The sequence below is a fragment of the Bombina bombina genome, chromosome 6, assembly GCF_027579735.1.
Source record: "Bombina bombina isolate aBomBom1 chromosome 6, aBomBom1.pri, whole genome shotgun sequence".
Taxonomy (NCBI): domain Eukaryota; kingdom Metazoa; phylum Chordata; class Amphibia; order Anura; family Bombinatoridae; genus Bombina; species Bombina bombina.
In genome coordinates this window covers 478,209,081-478,230,981 of record NC_069504.1, presented here as the reverse complement: position 1 = coordinate 478,230,981, position 21,901 = coordinate 478,209,081, and the positions used below count along the sequence as shown (strand labels likewise).

The 21,901-nt window shown below is 42.0% G+C and overlaps 1 protein-coding gene across 7 annotated transcripts in view; it reads right to left on the bottom strand.

Moving 5' to 3' along the window:
• Window positions 1–21,901, bottom strand: part of HERC1 (HECT and RLD domain containing E3 ubiquitin protein ligase family member 1) — a 683,410-nt gene that overhangs the window by 421,359 nt on the left and 240,150 nt on the right. For all 7 annotated transcript variants that reach the window (XM_053717285.1, XM_053717288.1, XM_053717289.1 and 4 more), the window contains exon 25: window positions 748–868. In XM_053717285.1, the coding sequence (XP_053573260.1) occupies window positions 748–868 (121 nt within the window). The remainder of the gene's footprint in view (window positions 1–747; window positions 869–21,901) is intronic.

Sequence of the window (21,901 nt, the reverse complement as noted above, 5' to 3'; positions counted from 1 at the left end):
TATTAAAGTTTATGTCAGCATAGTGCACCAAAAAGCAACATTGGCCATGCCAAATATAGGCAAACTATTGTTTATCTTCTAAGAGAGTTTTTCTTACAGATCAAGGTTTTAGTCAACCAAATCTTAAATGGACAGTAAAGCCAATATTACATTTTCAGGATTCAGATAGATCATGCAAATAAATTTTAAACAACTTTCAACTTTACTTCCATTATCTAATTTGATATGTTTTCTTGTTATCATTTGTAGGAAAGCATATCTAGGCAGGCTCAGGAGCTGCAGTGATCTACTGGGAGCTAGCTGCTGATTGGTGGCTGGACATACAGTATGTCTCCTGTCATTGGTTCACTCTTTGTGCTTAGCTAGCTATATGCTCTATGTGAATCATTAAAGAAAAATTAGGGTTTCAGATTTGTGACTCTGTGCCCAGTTGCTGGTCTGGATCACCAACTGTAAGAACATAAGGCTCCAGGGATACTGTAAATACCCACACCCTGTTCTACCAGGTTTGTAAGAATGCTTTTAACAATGTTATACATTGTGCGAATGCTGCTGCCATCTAATGGCAAAAAGCAATCTAGCATCTACATTCACGTGCACACTACCTATGTATTTTTTTCAATAAATAACACTATGATAACTAAGTACAAATGATAACAGAAGTAACTTGGATACCATTTTATTATCAATTTGATCTGTCTGAGATGCATGTTCCTTAAAGGGATGTCGCAAGATACATTAACTCACCATTGAGTAACCTTCCTCATCAGATTCTGGCTGAGAAAGGTCAGACTCACTTCTGGACTTGATCAGTCGGTAGTTGGGGTGTGTATGAACTGATTTCCTCTCTGCTGTGAGACTTTCGCTCCTTTTTAAAGAGGAAGAAAACAACAATTTTACTTGCTAATAAATCTAATTAATGCCGGAAATAAAAACATGCAAAGCTACAAACCCTCACTGACCAAATCTATTTTAATAAAACTAGCCCATAAAATGCAATGGAGCCAAAAATGCAGTCTATGAATCATGAACGGTTAATTTTTTTACTGTATTGTCTCTTTAAGACCCAAATCAGATGTTGAACTGAACAGTTGTATAAAGACCCAGGAGCCCTACATGATGCATAGCACTCTCATATTCTATTAGAGTAGAAATAAACTCAGCTTAAGAGTAAAAAATTCAGTAACAAAGTTGTCAATATTTGGTAAAGAATTAGCCAGTGAGAGATTATGCTAACAATGAGGTAACCAAACAGCAGGTGAGGCCAAGGGCCTGTCTTTTGTCACCCCCATAGATCGTTTATCTGTATTATAAAGTTTTCTGTTTGTAATACCGAACAAAGAATCAGTTAAAGAAAAAAAAAATGTATGCTTACTTACCATCACCTCTCCAGAACACTAGGAGGGGGCAAAAGATACCCTAACTTTAAACCCCTCCCACTTCCTATGATCCTCAGTCATACATAAAGCCAAATAAATTAGGAAAACAGGAATTATATAGCTGGACAAAACAAGTACTGGTGCCACCTGAAGAATCATCCATGAATCATCACGTATGGGAATTTATACCCAAGAAGTGTAGTCCACAAGATCACCATAAAATAAGGGGGTGTGGGAAGGCATGCAGAGCTTTCTTGCCATAAATTGACCCTCCTGCACTAAAGGAAGTGTGAATAGACTCCATCTTGAAAGTAGGAACTTTCAGTAATTTGAGATCCAAAACAGGCTGAAAAATACCCTCTTTCTTTAGAGAGATTTTAATAAAAACCCCTGGTTTAAAGGGACAGAAAAGTAAACAATTAAATATGCATGGGTGCACTTTAATTTGAAAAATAATAATTTTTGCAATACACTTCCATTAGCAAAATGCTTCTAGTGAAGGTTATTACTGTTTTTCTGCGGTATACGCACATATCCTCTGAGGACTGTGCACCAGTATTCAAACACCACAACTTTTCAGAGAGTCGGTGGTGGCATGCATGACACACATTATGTCTTCACAGAAGCAATACACACCATCTTCAGATCTCTGACCTTGAATACTGGTGCACAAGCCCTCACAGGATATGGGAGTATGCTGCAAAAAAACAGAATTTATGCTTACCTGATAAATTACTTTCTCCAACGGTGTGTCCGGTCCACGGCGTCATCTATAACTTGTGGGAATATCTCTTCCCCAACAGGAAATGGCAAAGAGTACAGCAAAAACTGTCCATATAGTCCCTCCTAGGCTCCGCCCACCCCAGTCATTCGACCGACGGACAGGAGAAAAAAACAGGAGAAACTATAGGGTGCCGTGGTGACTGTAGTTAAAGAAATAAATTTATCAAACCTGATTAAAAAACCAGGGCGGGCCGTGGACCGGACACACCGTTGGAGAAAGTAATTTATCAGGTAAGCATAAATTCTGTTTTCTCCAACATTGGTGTGTCCGGTCCACGGCGTCATCCATAACTTGTGGGAACCAATACCAAAGCTTTAGGACACGGATGAAGGGAGGGAGCCAATCAGGTTACCTAAACGGAAGGCACCACGGCTTGCAAAACCTTTCTCCCAAAGATAGCCTCCGAAGAAGCAAAAGTATCAAATTTGTAGAATTTGGCAAAAGAGTGCAGGGAAGACCAAGTCGCTGCCTTACATATCTGATCAACAGAAGCCTCGTTCTTGAAGGCCCATGTGGAAGCCACAGTCCTAGTAGAGTGAGCTGTGACTCTTTCAGGAGGCTGCCATCCGGCAGTCTCATAAGCCAATCGGATGATGCTTTTCAGCCAAAAGGAAAGAGAGGTAGCAGTAGCTTTCTGACCTCTCCTTTTACCAGAATAGACGACAAACAGAGAAGATGTTTGTCTGAAATCCTTTGTTGCTTCTAGATAAAACTTTAAAGCACGGACTACATCTAAATTGTGTAACAAACGTTCCTTCTTTGAAACTGGATTCGGACACAAAGAAGGCACAACTATTTCCTGGTTAATATTCTTGTTGGAAACAACTTTTGGAAGAAAACCAGGTTTTGTACGCAAAACAACCTTATCTGAATGGAACACCAGATAGGGCGGAGTACACTGCAGAGCAGATAACTCAGAAACTCTTCTAGCAGAAGAAATAGCAACTAAAAACAAAACTTTCCAAGATAACAACTTAATATCTATGGAATGTAAAGGTTCAAACGGAACCCCTTGGAGAACTGAAAGAACTAAATTTAAACTCCAGGGAGGAGTCAACGGCCTGTAAACAGGCTTGATCCTGACCAAAGCCTGAACAAAGGCTTGAACATCTGGCACAGCTGACAGTCGTTTGTGTAACAAGACAGATAAAGCAGAAATCTGTCCCTTTAGAGAACTCGCTGATAATCCCTTATCCAAACCCTCTTGTAGGAAGGAAAGGATCCTAGGAATTTTAATCTTACTCCATGAGAATCCCTTGGATTCACACCAACAGATATATCTTTTCCATATTTTATGGTAAATCTTTATAGTTACAGGTTTTCTGGCTTGTACCAGAGTATCTATCATAGAATCCGAAAACCCACGCTTAGATAAAATCAAGCGTTCAATTTCCAAGCCGTCAGCTGGAGAGAGACTAGATTTGGATGTTCGAATGGACCCTGTACCAGAAGATCCTGTCTCAAAGGTAGCTTCCATGGTGGAGCCGATGACATATTCACCAGATCTGCATACCAAGTCCTGCGTGGCCAGATAGGAGCAATCAAAATCACCGAGGCCCTCTCCTGTTTGATCCTGGCTACCAGCCTGGGAATGAGAGGAAACGGTGGAAAAACATAAGCTAGGTTGAAGGTCCAAGGCGCTACTAATGCATCCACTAGAGTCGCCCTGGGATCCCTGGATCTGGACCCGTAGCAAGGAACTTTGAAGTTCTGACGAGACGCCATCAGATCCATGTCTGGAATGCCCCATAATTGTGTTAACTGGGCAAATATCTCCGGGTGGAGTTCCCACTCCCCCGGATGGAATGTCTGACGACTCAGATAATCCGCCTCCCAGTTTTCCACTCCTGGGATGTGGATCGCAGATAGGTGGCAGGAGTGATCCTCCGCCCACTTTATGATCTTGGTCACTTCTCTCATCGCCAGGGAACTCCTTGTTCCCCCCTGATGGTTGATGTAAGCAACTGTCGTCATGTTGTCTGATTGGAATCTTATGAATCTGGCCTTTGCTAGCTGAGGCCAAGCTTTGAGAGTATTGAATATCGCTCTCAGTTCCAGAATGTTTATCGGGAGAAGAGATTCTTCCCGAGACCATAGACCCTGAGCCTTCAGGGAGTCCCAGACCGCGCCCCAGCCCACTAGACTGGCGTCGGTCGTGACGATGACCCACTCTGGTCTGCAGAAGCTCATTCCCTGGGACAGATGATCCTGGGTTAGCCACCAACGTAGTGAGTCTCTGGTCTTCTGATCTACGTGGAACACTGGAGACAAGTCTGTATAGTCCCCATTCCACTGTTTGAGCATGCACAGTTGTAATGGTCTTAGATGAATTTGCGCAAAAGGAACTATGTCCATTGCTGCAACCATCAATCCTACTACTTCCATGCACTGAACTATGGAAGGTCGAGGAACAGAGTGAAGAACTTGACAAGCGTTTAGAAGCTTTGACTTTCTGACATCTGTCAGGAAAATCTTCATTTCTAACAAATCTATTATTGTCCCCAAGAAGGGGACTCTTGTCGACGGAGACAGGGAACTTTTTTCTATGTTCACCTTCCAGCCATGAGATCTGAGAAAGGCCAGAACGATGTCTGTGTGAGCCTTTGCCTTTGAAAGCGACGACGCTTGCATCAGAATGTCGTCCAAGTAAGGTGCCACTGCAATGCCCCTTGGTCTTAGAACCGCTAGAAGGGCCCCGAGTACCTTTGTGAAAATCCTTGGAGCAGTGGCTAGCCCAAATGGGAGAGCCACAAACTGGTAATATTTGTCCAAAAAGGCGAACCTTAGGAACTGGTGATGATCTTTGTGGATAGGAATATGTAGATACGCATCCTTTAAATCCACGGTAGTCATAAATTGACCCTCCTGGATTGAGGGTAAAATCGTTCGGATAGTTTCCATTTTGAACGATGGCACTCTGAGAAATTTGTTTAGAATCTTTAAATCCAGAATTGGTCTGAAGGTTCCCTCTTTTTTGGGAACTACAAACAGATTTGAGTAAAAACCCAGTCCTTGTTCCACAATTGGAACTGGGTGTATCACTCCCATTTTTAACAGGTCTTCTACACAATGTAAGAATGCCTGTCTCTTTAGTTGGTTTAAAGATAAGTGAGACATGTGGAACCTTCCCCTTGGGGGTAGTTCCTTGAATTCCAGAAGATAACCCTGAGAAACTATTTCTAGTGCCCAGGGATCCTGAACATCTCTTGCCCAAGCCTGAGCAAAGATAGAGAGTCTGCCCCCTACTAGATCCGGTCCCGGATCGGGGGCTGCTCCTTCATGCTGTTTTGGTAGCAGCAGCAGGCTTCTTGGCCTGTTTACCCTTGTTCCAGCCTTGCATCGGTTTCCAAGCTGGTTTGGTCTGCGAAGCATTACCCACTTGTCTAGAGGCTGCAGAGTTGGAGGCCGGTCCGTTCCTGAAATTGCGAAAGGAACGAAAATTAGACTTATTCTTGGCCTTGAAAGGCCTATCTTGCCCTTACCCCCAGTGATGTCTGAGATAATCTCTTTCAACTCTGGTCCAAAAAGGGTTTTACCCTTGAAGGGGATATTAAGCAATTTTGTCTTGGAAGATACATCCGCTGACCAAGACTTTAGCCAGAGCGCTCTGCGCGCCACAATTGCAAACCCAGAATTTTTCGCCGCTAATCTAGCTAACTGCAAAGTGGCATCTAAAATAAAGGAATTAGCTAACTTAAGTGCGTGTATTCTGTCCATAACCTCCTCATACGGAGTCTCTCTATTGAGCGGCTTTTCTAGTTCCTCGAACCAGAACCACGCTGCTTTAGTCACAGGAACAATGCACGAAATAGGTTGTAGGAGGTAACAGGGGGAACAAAAGGTATGCCGGGCTTCTCCCACTCCTTGTTCACTATGTCCGCCACCCGCTTGGGTATAGGAAAAGCGTCGGGGTGCACCGGAACCTCTAGGAACTTGTCCATCTTACACAATTTTTCTGGAATGACCAGGTTGTCACAATCATCCAGAGTAGATAACACCTCCTTAAGCAGTGCGCGGAGGTGCTCTAATTTAGATTTAAATGTCACAACATCAGGTTCTGCTTGTTGAGAAATTCTACCTGAATCTGAAATTTCCCCATCTGACAAAACCTCCCTCATGGCCCCTTCAGAATGGTGTGAGGGTATGACAGAACAATTATCACCAGCGCCCTCCTGCTCTACAGTGTTTAAAACAGAGCAATCGCGCTTTCTCTGAAATGCAGGCATTTTGGATAAAAACATAATTTATGTAAGAACTTACCTGATAAATTCATTTCTTTCATATTAGCAAGAGTCCATGAGCTAGTGACGTATGGGATATACATTCCTACCAGGAGGGGCAAAGTTTCCCAAACCTCAAAATGCCTATAAATACACCCCTCACCACACCCACAATTCAGTTTAACGAATAGCCAAGAAGTGGGGTGATAAAAAAGTGCGAAAGCATATAAAATAAGGAATTGGAATAATTGTGCTTTATACAAAATCATAACCACCACAAAAAAAGGGCGGGCCTCATGGACTCTTGCTAATATGAAAGAAATGAATTTATCAGGTAAGTTCTTACATAAATTATGTTTTCTTTCATGTAATTAGCAAGAGTCCATGAGCTAGTGACGTATGGGATAATGACTACCCAAGATGTGGATCTTTCCACACAAGAGTCACTAGAGAGGGAGGGACAAAATAAAGACAGCCAATTCCTGCTGAAAATAATCCACACCCAAAATAAAGTTTAATGAAAAACATAAGCAGAAGATTCAAACTGAAACCGCTGCCTGAAGTACTTTTCTACCAAAAACTGCTTCAGAAGAAGAAAATACATCAAAATGGTAGAATTTAGTAAAAGTATGCAAAGAGGACCAAGTTGCTGCTTTGCAAATCTGATCAACCGAAGCATCATTCCTAAACGCCCAGGAAGTAGAAACTGACCTAGTAGAATGAGCTGTAATTTTCTGAGGCGGAGTTTTACCCGACTCAACATAGGCAAGATGAATTAAAGATTTCAACCAAGATGCCAAAGAAATGGCAGAAGCTTCCTGGCCTTTTCTAGAACCGGAAAAGATAACAAATAGACTAGAAGTCTTTCGGAAAGATTTAGTAGCTTCAACATAATATTTCAAAGCTCTAACTACATCCAAAGAATGCAACGATTTCTCCTTAGAATTCTTAGGATTAGGACATAATGAAGGAACCACAATTTCTCTACTAATGTTGTTGGAATTCACAACTTTAGGTAAAAATTCAAAAGAAGTTCGCAACACCGCCTTATCCTGATGAAAAATCAGAAAAGGAGACTCACAAGAAAGAGCAGATAATTCAGAAACTCTTCTGGCAGAAGAGATGGCCAAAAGGAACAAAACTTTCCAAGAAAGTAATTTAATGTCCAAAGAATGCATAGGTTCAAATGGAGGAGCTTGAAGCGCCCCCAGAACCAAATTCAAACTCCAAGGAGGAGAAATTGACTTAATGACAGGCTTTATACGAACCAAAGCTTGTACAAAACAATGAATATCAGGAAGAATAGCAATCTTTCTGTGAAAAAGAACAGAAAGAGCAGAGATTTGTCCTTTCAAGGAACTTGCAGACAAACCCTTATCTAAACCATCCTGAAGAAACTGTAATACTCTCGGTATTCTAAAAGAATGCCAAGAAAAATGATGAGAAAGACACCAAGAAATATAAGTCTTCCAGACTCTATAATATATCTCTCTAGATACAGATTTACGAGCCTGTAACATAGTATTAATCACAGAGTCAGAGAAACCTCTTTGACCAAGAATCAAGCGTTCAATCTCCATACCTTTAAATTTAAGGATTTCAGATCCTGATGGAAAAAAGGACCTTGTGACAGAAGGTCTGGTCTTAACGGAAGAGTCCACGGTTGGCAAGAGGCCATCCGGACAAGATCCGCATACCAAAACCTGTGAGGCCATGCCGGAGCTACCAGCAGAACAAACGAGCATTCCTTCAGAATCTTGGAGATTACTCTTGGAAGAAGAACTAGAGGCGGAAAGATATAGGCAGGATGATACTTCCAAGGAAGTGATAATGCATCCACTGCCTCCGCCTGAGGATCCCGGGATCTGGACAGATACCTGGGAAGTTTCTTGTTTAGATGGGACGCCATCAGATCTATTTCTGGAAGTTCCCACATTTGAACAATCTGAAGAAATACCTCTGGGTGAAGAGACCATTCGCCCGGATGCAACGTTTGGCGGCTGAGATAATCCGCTTCCCAATTGTCTATACCTGGGATATGAACCGCAGAGATTAGACAGGAGCTGGATTCCGCCCAAATCAAAATTCGAGATACTTCTTTCATAGCCAGAGGACTGTGAGTCCCTCCTTGATGATTGATGTATGCCACAGTTGTGACATTGTCTGTCTGAAAACAAATGAACGATTCTCTCTTCAGAAGAGGCCAAAACTGAAGAGCTCTGAAAATTGCACGGAGTTCCAAAATATTGATCGGTAATCTCACCTCCTGAGATTCCCAAACTCCTTGTGCCGTCAGAGATCCCCACACAGCTCCCCAACCTTAGAGACTTGCATCTGTTGAAATTACAGTCCAGGTCGGAAGCACAAAAGAAGCCCCCTGAATTAAACGATGGTGATCTGTCCACCATGTTAGAGAGTGTCGAACAATCGGTTTTAAAGATTTTAATTGAGATATCTTTGTGTAATCCTTGCACCATTGATTCCGCATACAGAGCTGAAGAGGTCGCATGTGAAAACAAGCAAAGGGGATCGCATCCGATGCAGCAGTCATAAGACCTAGAATTTCCATGCATAAAGCTACCGAAGGGAATGATTGTGACTGAAGGTTTCGACAAGCTGCAATCAATTTTAGACGTCTCTTGTCTGTTAAAGACAGAGTCATGGACACTGAATCCATCTGGAAACCCAGAAAGGTTACCCTTGTCTGAGGAATCAATGAACTTTTTGGTAAATTGATCCTCCAACCATGATCTTGAAGAAACAACACAAGTCGATTCGTATGAGATTCTGCTAAATGTAAAGACTGAGCAAGTACCAAGATATCGTCCAAATAAGGAAATACCACAATACCCTGTTCTCTGATTACAGACAGAAGGGCACCGAGAACCTTTGTAAAAATTCTTGGAGCTGTAGCTAGGCCAAACGGCAGAGCCACAAACTGGTAATGCTTGTCCAGAAAAGAGAATCTCAGGAACTGATAATGATCTGGATGAATCGGAATATGCAGATATGCATCCTGTAAATCTATTGTGGACATATAATTCCCTTGCTGAACAAAAGGCAAGATAGTCCTTACAGTTACCATCTTGAACGTTGGTATCCTTACATAACGATTCAATATTTTTAGATCCAGAACTGGTCTGAAGGAATTCTCCTTCTTTGGTACAATGAAGAGATTTGAATAAAACCCCATCCCCTGTTCCGGAACTGGAACTGGCATAATTACTCCAGCCAACTCTAGATCTGAAACACAATTCAGAAATGCTTGAGCTTTTACTGGATTTACTGGGACACGGGAAAGAAAAAATCTCTTTGCAGGAGGTCTCATCTTGAAACCAATTCTGTACCCTTCTGAAACAATGTTCTGAATCCAAAGATTGTGAACAGAATTGATCCAAATTTCCTTGAAAAAACGTAACCTGCCCCCTACCAGCTGAGCTGGAATGAGGGCCGCACCTTCATGTGGACTTAGAAGCAGGCTTTGCCTTTCTAGCTGGCTTGGATTTATTCCAGACTGGAGATGGTTTCCAAACTGAAACTGCTCCTGAGGATGAAGGATCAGGCTTTTGTTCTTTGTTGAAACGAAAGGAAGGAAAACGATTATTAGCCCTGTTTTTACCTTTAGATTTTTTATCCTGTGGTAAAAAAGTTCCTTTCCCACCAGTAACAGTTGAAATAATAGAATCCAACTGAGAACCAAATAATTTGTTACCCTGGAAAGAAATAGAAAGTAGAGTTGATTTAGAAGCCATATCAGCATTCCAAGTGTTAAGCCATAAAGCTCTTCTAGCTAAAATAGCTAGAGACATAAACCTGACATCAACTCTGATAATATCAAAAATGGCATCACAGATAAAATTATTAGCATGCTGAAGAAGAATAATAATATCATGAGAATCATGATGTGTTACTTGTTGCGCTAAAGTTTCCAACCAAAAAGTTGAAGCTGCAGCAACATCAGCCAAAGATATAGCAGGTCTAAGAAGATTACCTGAACACAGATAAGCTTTTCTTAGAAAGGATTAAATTTTCCTATCTAAAGGATCCTTAAACGAAGTACCATCTGACGTAGGAATAGTAGTACGTTTAGCAAGGGTAGAAATAGCCCCATCAACTTTAGGGATTTTGTCCCAAAATTCTAATCTGTCAGACGGCACAGGATATAATTGCTTAAAACGTTTAGAAGGCGTAAATGAATTACCCAATTTATCCCATTCTTTGGAAATTACTGCAGAAATAGCATTAGGAACAGGAAAAACTTCTGGAATAACCACAGGAGCTTTAAATACCTTATCCAAACGTTTAGAATTAGTATCAAGAGGACCAGAATCCTCTATTTCTAAAGCAATTAGTACTTCTTTAAGTAAAGAACGAATAAATTCCATTTTAAATAAATATGAAGATTTATCAGCATCAACCTCTGAGACAGAATCCTCTGAACCAGAAGAGTCATCAGAATCAGAATGATGATGTTCATTTAAAAATTCATCTGTAGGGAGAGAAGTTTTAAAAGATTTTTTACGTTTACTAGAAGGAGAAATAACAGACATAGCCTTCTTTATGGATTCAGAAACAAAATCTCTTATGTTATCAGGAACATTCTGCACCTTAGATGTTGAAGGAACTGCAACAGGCAATGGTACTTTACTAAAGGAAATATTATCTGCATTAACAAGTTTGTCATGACAATCAATACAAACAACAGCCGGAGGAATAGCTACCAAAAATTTACAGCAGATACACTTAGCTTTGGTAGATCCAGCACTAGACAGCGATTTTCCTGTAGTATCTTCTGACTCAGATGCAACCGGAGACATCTTGCAATATGTAAGAGAAAAAACAACATATAAAGCAAAATTGAACAAATTCCTTAAATGACAGTTTCAGGAATGGGAAAAAATGCCAAGAACAAGCTTCTAGCAACCAGAAGCAATAAAAAATGAGACTTAAATAATGTGGAGATAAAAGCGACGCCCATATTTTTTAGCGCCAAATCAGACGCCCACATTATTTGGCGCCTAAATGCTTTTGGCGCCAAAATGACGCCACATCCGGAACGCCGACATCTTTGGCGCAAAATAACGTCAAAAAAATGACGCAACTTCCGGCGACACGTATGACGCCGGAAACGGAAAAGAATTTTTGCGCCAAAAAGTCCGCGCCAAGAATGACGCAATAAAATGAAGCATTTTCAGCCCCCGCGAGCCTAACAGCCCACAGGGAAAAAAGTGTCAAATTGAAGGTAAGAAAAAAATGATTAATTCAAATGCATTATCCCAAATATGAAACTGACTGTCTGAAAAATAAGGAAAGTTGAACATTCTGAGTCAAGGCAAATAAATGTTTGAATACATATATTTAGAACTTTATAAACAAAGTGCCCAACCATAGCTTAGAGTGTCACAGAAAATAAGATTTACTTACCCCAGGACACTCATCTACATGTTTGTAGAAAGCAAAACCAGTACTGAAACGAGAATCAGCAGAGGTAATGGTATATATAAGAGTATATCGTCGATCTGAAAAGGGAGGTAAGAGATGAATCTCTACGACCGATAACAGAGAACCTATGAAATAGACCCCGTAGAAGGAGATCACTGCATTCAAATAGGCAATACTCTCTTCACATCCCTCTGACATTCACTGCACGCTGAGAGGAAAACCGGGCTCCAACTTGCTGCGGAGCGCATATCAACGTAGAATCTAGCACAAACTTACTTCACCACCTCCATCGGAGGCAAAGTTTGTAAAACTGAATTGTGGGTGTGGTGAGGGGTGTATTTATAGGCATTTTGAGGTTTGGGAAACTTTGCCCCTCCTGGTAGGAATGTATATCCCATACGTCACTAGCTCATGGACTCTTGCTAATTACATGAAAGAAAAAACAGAATTTATGTTTACCTGATAAATTTCTTTCTCCAACGGTGTGTCCGGTCCACGGCGTCATCCTTACTTGTGGGATATTCTCTTCCCCAACAGGAAATGGCAAAGAGCCCAGCAAAGCTGGTCACATGATCCCTCCTAGGCTCCGCCTACCCCAGTCATTCGACCGACGTTAAGGAGGAATATTTGCATAGGAGAAACCATATGGTACCGTGGTGACTGTAGTTAAAGAAAATAAAATATCAGACCTGATTAAAAAAACCAGGGCGGGCCGTGGACCGGACACACCGTTGGAGAAAGAAATTTATCAGGTAAACATAAATTCTGTTTTCTCCAACATAGGTGTGTCCGGTCCACGGCGTCATCCTTACTTGTGGGAACCAATACCAAAGCTTTAGGACACGGATGAAGGGAGGGAGCAAATCAGGTCACCTAAATGGAAGGCACCACGGCTTGCAAAACCTTTCTCCCAAAAATAGCCTCAGAAGAAGCAAAAGTATCAAACTTGTAAAATTTGGTAAAAGTGTGCAGTGAAGACCAAGTCGCTGCCCTACATATCTGATCAACAGAAGCCTCGTTCTTGAAGGCCCATGTGGAAGCCACAGCCCTAGTGGAATGAGCTGTGATTCTTTCGGGAGGCTGCCGTCCGGCAGTCTCGTAAGCCAATCTGATGATGCTTTTAATCCAAAAAGAGAGAGAGGTAGAAGTTGCTTTTTGACCTCTCCTTTTACCTGAATAAACAACAAACAAGGAAGATGTTTGTCTAAAATCCTTTGTAGCATCTAAATAGAATTTTAGAGCGCGAACAACATCCAAATTGTGCAACAAACGTTCCTTCTTTGAAACTGGTTTTGGACACAGAGAAGGTACGATAATCTCCTGGTTAATGTTTTTGTTAGAAACAACTTTTGGAAGAAAACCAGGTTTAGTACGTAAAACCACCTTATCTGCATGGAACACCAGATAAGGAGGAGAACACTGCAGAGCAGATAATTCTGAGACTCTTCTAGCAGAAGAAATCGCAACTAAAAACAAAACTTTCCAAGATAATAACTTAATATCAACGGAATGTAAGGGTTCAAACGGAACCCCCTGAAGAACTGAAAGAACTAAATTGAGACTCCAAGGAGGAGTCAAAGGTTTGTAAACAGGCTTGATTCTAACCAGAGCCTGAACAAAGGCTTGAACATCTGGCACAGCTGCCAGCTTTTTGTGAAGTAATACCGACAAGGCAGAAATCTGTCCCTTCAGGGAACTTGCCGATAATCCTTTTTCCAATCCTTCTTGAAGGAAGGATAGAATCCTAGGAATCTTAACCTTGTCCCAAGGGAATCCTTTAGATTCACACCAACAGATATATTTTTTCCAAATTTTGTGGTAAATCTTTCTAGTCACAGGCTTTCTGGCCTGAACAAGAGTATCGATCACAGAATCTGAGAATCCTCGCTTCGATAAAATCAAGCGTTCAATCTCCACGCAGTCAGCTGGAGTGAAACCAGATTCGGATGTTCGAACGGACCCTGAACAAGAAGGTCTCGTCTCAAAGGTAGCTTCCAAGGTGGAGCCGATGACATATTCACCAGATCTGCATACCAAGTCCTGCGTGGCCACGCAGGAGCTATCAAGATCACCGACGCCCTCTCCTGCTTGATCCTGGCTATCAGCCTGGGGATGAGAGGAAATGGCGGGAACACATAAGCTAGTTTGAAGGTCCAAGGTGCTACTAGTGCATCCACTAGAGCCGCCTTGGGATCCCTGGATCTGGCCCCGTAGCAAGGAACTTTGAAGTTCTGACGAGAGGCCATCAGATCCATGTCTGGAATGCCCCACAGGTGAGTGACTTGGGCAAAGATTTCCGGATGGAGTTCCCACTCCCCCGGATGCAATGTCTGACGACTCAGAAAATCCGCTTCCCAATTTTCCACTCCTGGGATGTGGATAGCAGACAGGTGGCAGGAGTGAGACTCCGCCCAAAGAATAATTTTGGTTACTTCTTCCATCGCTAGGGAACTCCTTGTTCCCCCCTGATGGTTGATGTACGCAACAGTCGTCATGTTGTCTGATTGAAACCGAATGAACCTGGTCCTCGCAAGCTGGGGCCAGGCCTGGAGCGCATTGAATATCGCTCTCAGTTCCAGAATATTTATCGGTAGAAGAGATTCTTCCCGAGACCAAAGACCCTGAGCTTTCAGGGATCCCCAGACCGCGCCCCAGCCTATCAGACTGGCGTCGGTCGTGACAATGACCCACTCTGGTCTGTGGAACATCATCCCTTGAGACAGATTGTCCAGGGACAGCCACCAACGGAGTGAGTCTCTGGTCCTCTGATTTACTTGTATCTTCGGAGACAAGTCTGTATAGTCCCCATTCCACTGACTGAGCATGCACAGTTGTAATGGTCTTAGATGAATGCGCGCAAAAGGAACTATGTCCATCGCCGCCACCATCAACCCGATCACTTCCATGCACTGAGCTATGGAAGGAAGAGGAACGGAATGAAGTATCCGACAAGAGTCCAGAAGCTTTGTTTTTCTGGCCTCTGTTAGAAAGATCCTCATTTCTAAGGAGTCTATAATTGTTCCCAAGAAGGGAACCCTTGTTGACGGGGATAGAGAACTCTTTTCCACGTTCACTTTCCAGCCGTGAGATCTGAGAAAGGCCAGGACAATGTCCGTGTGAGCCTTTGCTTGAGGAAGGGACGACGCTTGAATCAGAATGTCGTCCAGGTAAGGTACTACTGCAATGCCCCTTGGTCTTAGCACCGCTAGAAGGGACCCTAGTACCTTTGTGAAAATCCTTGGAGCAGTGGCTAATCCGAAAGGAAGCGCCACGAACTGGTAATGTTTGTCCAGGAATGCAAACCTTAGGAACCGATGATGTTCCTTGTGGATAGGAATATGTAGATACGCATCCTTTAAATCCACCGTGGTCATGAATTGACCTTCCTGGATGGAAGGAAGGATAGTTCGAATGGTTTCCATCTTGAACGATGGGACCTTGAGAAATTTGTTTAAGATCTTGAGATCTAGGATTGGTCTGAACGTTCCCTCTTTTTTGGGAACTATGAACAGATTGGAGTAGAACCCCATCCCTTGTTCTCTTAATGGAACAGGATGAATCACTCCCATTTTTAACAGGTCTTCTACACAATGTAAGAACGCCTGTCTTTTTATGTGGTCTGAAGACAACTGCGACCTGTGGAACCTCCCCCTTGGGGGAAGTCCCTTGAATTCCAGAAGATAACCCTGGGAGACTATTTCTAGCGCCCAAGGATCCAGAACATCTCTTGCCCAAGCCTGAGCGAAGAGAGAGAGTCTGCCCCCCACCAGATCCGGTCCCGGATCGGGGGCCAATATTTCATGCTGTCTTGGTAGCAGTGGCAGGTTTCTTGGCCTGCTTTCCCTTGTTCCAGCCTTGCATTGGTCTCCAAGCTGGCTTGGCCTGAGAAGTATTACCCTCTTGCTTAGAGGACGTAGCACCTTGGGCTGGTCCGTTTTTACGAAAGGGACGAAAATTAGGTCTATTTTTTGCCTTGAAAGGCCGATCCTGAGGAAGGGCGTGGCCCTTACCCCCAGTGATATCAGAGATAATCTCTTTCAAGTCAGGACCAAACAACGTTTTCCCCTTGAAAGGAATGTTTAGTAGCTTGTTCTTGGAAGACGCATCAGCCGACCAAGATTTCAACCAAAGCGCTCTGCGCGCCACAATAGCAAACCCAGAGTTCTTAGCCGCTAACTTAGCCAATTGCAAAGAGGCGTCTAGAGTGAAAGAATTAGCCAATTTGAGAGCATTGATTCTGTCCATAATCTCCTCATAAGGAGGAGAGTCACTATCGAGCACCTTAAGCAGTTCATCAAACCAGAAATATGCGGCAGTAGTGACAGGGACAATGCATGAAATGGGTTGTAGAAGGTAACCCTGCTGAACAAACATCTTTTTAAGCAAACCTTCTAATTTTTTATCCATAGGATCTTTGAAAGCACAACTATCCTCTATGGGAATAGTGGTGCGTTTGTTTAAAGTAGAAACCGCTCCCTCGACCTTGGGGACTGACTGCCATAAGTCCTTTCTAGGGTCGACCATAGGAAACAATTTTTTAAATATGGGGGGAGGGACGAAAGGAATACCGGGCCTTTCCCATTCTTTATTAACAATGTCCGCCACCCGCTTGGGTATAGGAAAAGCTTCTGGGAGCCCCGGCACCTCTAAGAACTTGTCCATTTTACATAGTTTCTCTGGGATGACTAAATTTTCACAATCATCCAGAGTGGATAATACCTCCTTAAGCAAAATGCGGAGATGTTCCAATTTAAATTTAAATGTAATCACATCAGATTCAGCCTGCTGAGAAATGTTCCCTAAATCAGTAATTTCTCCCTCAGACAAAACCTCCCTGGCCCCCTCAGATTGGGTTAGGGGCCCTTCAGAGATATTAATATCAGCGTCGTCATGCTCTTCAGTAACTAAAACAGAGCAGCCACGCTTACGCTGACAAGGGTTCATTTTGGCTAAAATGTTTTTGACAGAATTATCCATTACAGCCGTTAATTGTTGCATAGTAAGGAGTATTGGCGCGCTAGATGTACTAGGGGCCTCCTGAGTGGGCAAGACTCGTGTAGACGAAGGAGGGAATGATGCAGTACCATGCTTACTCCCCTCACTTGAGGAATCATCTTGGGCATCATTGTCATTATCACATAAATCACATTTATTTAAATGAATAGGAATTCTGGCTTCCCCACATTCAGAACACAGTCTATCTGGTAGCTCAGACATGTTAAACAGGCATAAACTTGATCAGAAAGTACAAAAAACGTTTTAAAATAAAACCGTTACTGTCACTTTAAATTTTAAACTGAACACACTTTATTACTGCAATTGCGAAAAAACATGAAGGAATTGTTCAAAATTCACCAAATTTTCACCACAGCGTCTTAAAGCTTTGAAAATATTGCACACCAATTTTGGAAGCTTTAACCCTTAAAATAACGGAACCGGAGCCGTTTTAAGCTTTAAACCCCTTTACAGTCCCTGGTATCTGCTTTGCTGAGACCCAACCAAATCCAAAGGGGAATACGATACCAAATGACGCCTTCAGAAGTCTTTTATAAGTATCAGAGCTCCTCTCACATGCGACTGCATGCCATGCCTCTCAAAAACAAGTGCGCAACACCGGCGCGAAAATGAGCTATGAAAGAACATTCTGCCTATGCTTTGGGAAAGCCCCTAAAGAATAAGGTGTCTAAAACAGTGCCTGCCGATATTATTATATCAAAATACCCAGATAAAATGATTCCTCAAGGCTAAATATGTGTTAATAATCAATCGATTTAGCCCAGAAAAAGTCTACAGTTTAAATAAGCCCTTGTGAAGCCCTTATTTACAATCGTAATAAACATGGCTTACCGGATCCCATAGGGAAAATGACAGCTTCCAGCATTACATCGTCTTGTTAGAATGTGTCATACCTCAAGCAGTAAGAGACTGCACTCTGTTCCCCCAACTGAAGTTAATTGCTCTCAACAGTCCTGTGTGGAACAGCCATGGATTTTAGTTACGGTTGCTAAAATCATTTTCCTCATACAAACAGAAATCTTCATCTCTTTTCTGTTTCTGAGTAAATAGTACATACCAGCACTATTTCAAAATAACAAACTCTTGATTGAATAATAAAAACTACAGTTAAACACTAAAAAACTCTAAGCCATCTCCGTGGAGATGTTGCCTGTACAACGGCAAAGAGAATGACTGGGGTAGGCGGAGCCTAGGAGGGATCATGTGACCAGCTTTGCTGGGCTCTTTGCCATTTCCTGTTGGGGAAGAGAATATCCCACAAGTAAGGATGACGCCGTGGACCGGACACACCTATGTTGGAGAAATTAGCTATGGAGTTATCCATTACTGTCGCCAATTGTTGTATAGTAACAAGCATTGGCACGCTAGAAGTACTAGGCTTCTCCTGCGTGGGCAAAACTGGTGTAGACACAGAGTGAGATGAAGTAGAACTATCTTTACTCTCTTCATCTGATGAACCATCTTGGGCAACCTTACTATCTGTGGCAGTACTGTCCTTACTTTGTTTGGACGCTATGGCACAATTATCACACAATTTGGAAGGGGGAAGACACATTGGCTTCCATACATACAGAACATAGCTTATCTGAAGGTACAGACATGTTAAACAGGCTTAAACTTGTCAATAAAGTACAAAAAAACGTTTTAATTAAAACCGTTACTGTCTCTTTAAATTTTAAACAGGGCACACTTTATTACTGAATATGTGAAAAACAATGAAGGAATTGTTCAAATTTTACCAAATTTTCACCACAGTGTCTTAAAGCATTCAAAGTATTGCACCCAAATTTTCAGAGCTTTAACCCTTAAATGATTTAACCCCTCTACAGTCCCAGCTACAGCCTTTGCTGCGACTTTACCAAACCCAGGGGGGAATACGATACCAAATGAAGCCTTCTAGGAACCTTTTCAACTACTTTCAGATCCACACACATGCAGCTGCATGTCTTGCTCTCAAAAGTAACTGCGCAGTAATGGCGCGAAAATGAGGCTCAGCCTACTACAGTGAAGGCCCTTCCTGACTGAAAAGGTGTCTAAACCAGTGCCTGACGTTAAAAAACGTTCCCCAAAGTTTATAAGTGTGAAATTTAACCTCAATCTGTATAAAATGCCCAAATAAAGCAATTGATCTTGCCCATAAAAGTGTCTACCAGTTTTATAGCCCATATTAAGCCCTTTATTCTGTTTGAGACTAAGAAAATGGCTTACCGGTCCCCATGAGGGGAAATGACAGCCTTCCAGCATTACACAGTCTTGTTAGAAATATGGCTAGTCATACCGTAAGCAGAAAAGTCTGCTAACTGTTTCCCCCAACTGAAGTTATTTCATCTCAACAGTCCTATGTGGAAACAGCAAACGATTTTAGTTACTGCTGCTAAAATCATATTCCTCTCACAAACAGAACTCTTCATCTTTTTCTGTTTCAGAGTAAATAGTACATACCAGCACTATTTTAAAATAACAAACTCTTGATAGTAGAACAAGAAACTACAACTAAAACACCAGGCAAAGAGAATGACTGGGGTGGGCGGAGCCTAGGAGAGACTATATGGACAGCTTTTGCTGTACTCTTTGCCATTTCCTGTTGGGGAAGAGATATTCCCACAAGTTATGGATGACGCCGTGGACCGGACACACCAATTTTGGAGAAATCAGTAATAACTTTTACTAGAAGCATTTTTGCTAATGGAAGTATATTGCAAAAAATGCTTCTAATTCAAATTGAAATGCACCCATGCATATGTCAATTCTGACCTTTCTATCCCTTTAATTCTGAAGTTGAAACTGGAGCAATCACTACAATTAAATCCAGATATCTTACAAAAGCCAAAAAAAGCCTTTAAAGTATCTCAAGGGACTCAAGACAGAAAGAGATCTGCAATACACAGGGATCCTGAACAGATCTCTCACAAGCCTCTTGAATGAGACTCAATCTACCCCCACCTGAGACTGGTCTGGCATGGAGACAGGGTAGACTTCTTTGTCTGATTGTTTTTCAGCCAAAAAGGGCTGGACTTTTGGAAGAAAAATGCCCTGCATATCTAAGCTTAACCTTAGATTTTTTTATCTTTGGACAGAAAAGCTCCCTTTCCTCCATTGACTCAGGCAATAATAGTATCCAGATCGGGCCCAAACAGAGATTTACCCTGAAAGGGAAGAGAAAGCAATCTGTGTTTAGACACCACATCAAGATTTAACCCCTTAAGGACCGGGCATTTCAGACAAAAACTTCCCCAAAAGACCAGAGCATTTTTCGCATTTTTGTCATCACTACATTTTAACAGAAATAGAGCCTTTTTTATTTTTTATATTAACCTATCAAACCAATATATTTTTTTTTAGTAGACAACCCAAAGTATTGATCTAGGCATATTTTGTTATATTTCATGCCACAATTTCACCGCCAAATGCGATCAAATAAATTATTTTTTTTACTTTTTCACAATTTTAGGTTTCTCACTGAAATTATTCACAAACAGCTTGTGCAATTATCGAACAAATGATTGTAAATGCTTCTCTGGGATCCCTTTTGTTCAGAAATAGCAGACATATATGGCTTTGGCATTGCGCACCAGACTTGTATTATGCCCAGCAGTGAAGGGGTTAATTAGGTAGTTTGTAGGGTCAATTTTAGCTTTAGAGTAGAGATCAGCCTCCCACCTGACACATCCCACCCCCTAATCCCTCCCTGACCCCTCTCAAACAGCTCTCTTCCCTCCTCCCAAAGGTCACCCCCATCTTAAGTACTAGCAGAAAGTCTGCCAGTACTAAAATAAAAGGCTGCTTTTTATATATATATTAGGTTTTATGCAGTGTATTATACCCCCCTAACGTCCCTGATCCTCCCCAAACAGTTCTCTAACCCTCCCTCCTCTACCTATTTGCCACCATCTTAGGTACTGGCAGCTGCCTACCAGTACCCAGTTTGCAGCAAATTAGGCAATTTAAAAAAATAAAATAAATGAAAATACCCTTTTTTCTGTAGTGTAGCTGCCCACCCTCATTGCCCTACCCCCTCCCAGATCCCTTTCCCTCAATAGATCATAGGATACCCCTCATTGCCCTTCCTCCCTTCTTTCTTCTCACTTCCTGGCACTTTTTTTTCTCCCCCTAACGTATTGCATGGCATTGGGCTGCCCACCCATCTCCCTAATTACACTCCCACCCACCAACAATTGGCACCACCGCTGTGCGATGCAGAGAGGGCCACAGGGCAAATCTATTTCTGCAGTGCCTCACTCATGCACGATCGCGGCAGAGAGAAGCCCAGGACTGCAGCAAAGTACAGGGTACGTCGCTGGTCCTTAAGGGCATAACGACCAGCGTCGTACAGGGTACTAAGGGGTTAAACCACAAAGCTTGTCTAGCTAAAACAGCTAATGCAGCATTTTTAGCATTAATGTAAATAAATATCCACTGCTGCATCAACAAATAAAGTTATTTGCTGATCTGAGGAGATCAATGTGATCCTGAATCGCATCCAAAGTGGTTTCCCCAGAAACAAGTTCTGAAAGTATGCCCACCAAAAAGTAGCATTGGCAGCTACACGGCAGGTCTAAACATTATGTATGCAAGCCGAAAGGATCGCTTATGAAACTTTGAACTTTTCTATCCAAAAGATACTTAAAAGAGGAGCTATTGTTCAAAGGAATAGAGGTACTCCTTACAAGAGTGAAACATAGCTACATTTACCTTAGGAATAGTTTCCAAAATCCCTGTATTAACAGAAAAACGAAGAAAGAGATTTAAACTTAGGCAGATGGAACAAAAAGAATACCTGACTTCTGCCATTCCTTAGAAATGAGTTCAGAGAGTGAATCAGGCACAGGAAAAGAAGTAGGCTGTTTAGGAGCTGCCTTAAAGAATTTATAATTACTCTTCACTGGTTGCTTAACTGTAGTACGAAAGTCATCTACCTCTAAAGAAATTATAACATCCCACAAAAAAACATGAATAAGATCAAGCCTGAAATTAAAGGAAACTTCCACTGCTACAGCAGCATGGTCCTGAGTCCACAGAGTTAAAAAAAAAAACACCCCTATTATTAAAGGGTGACTTAG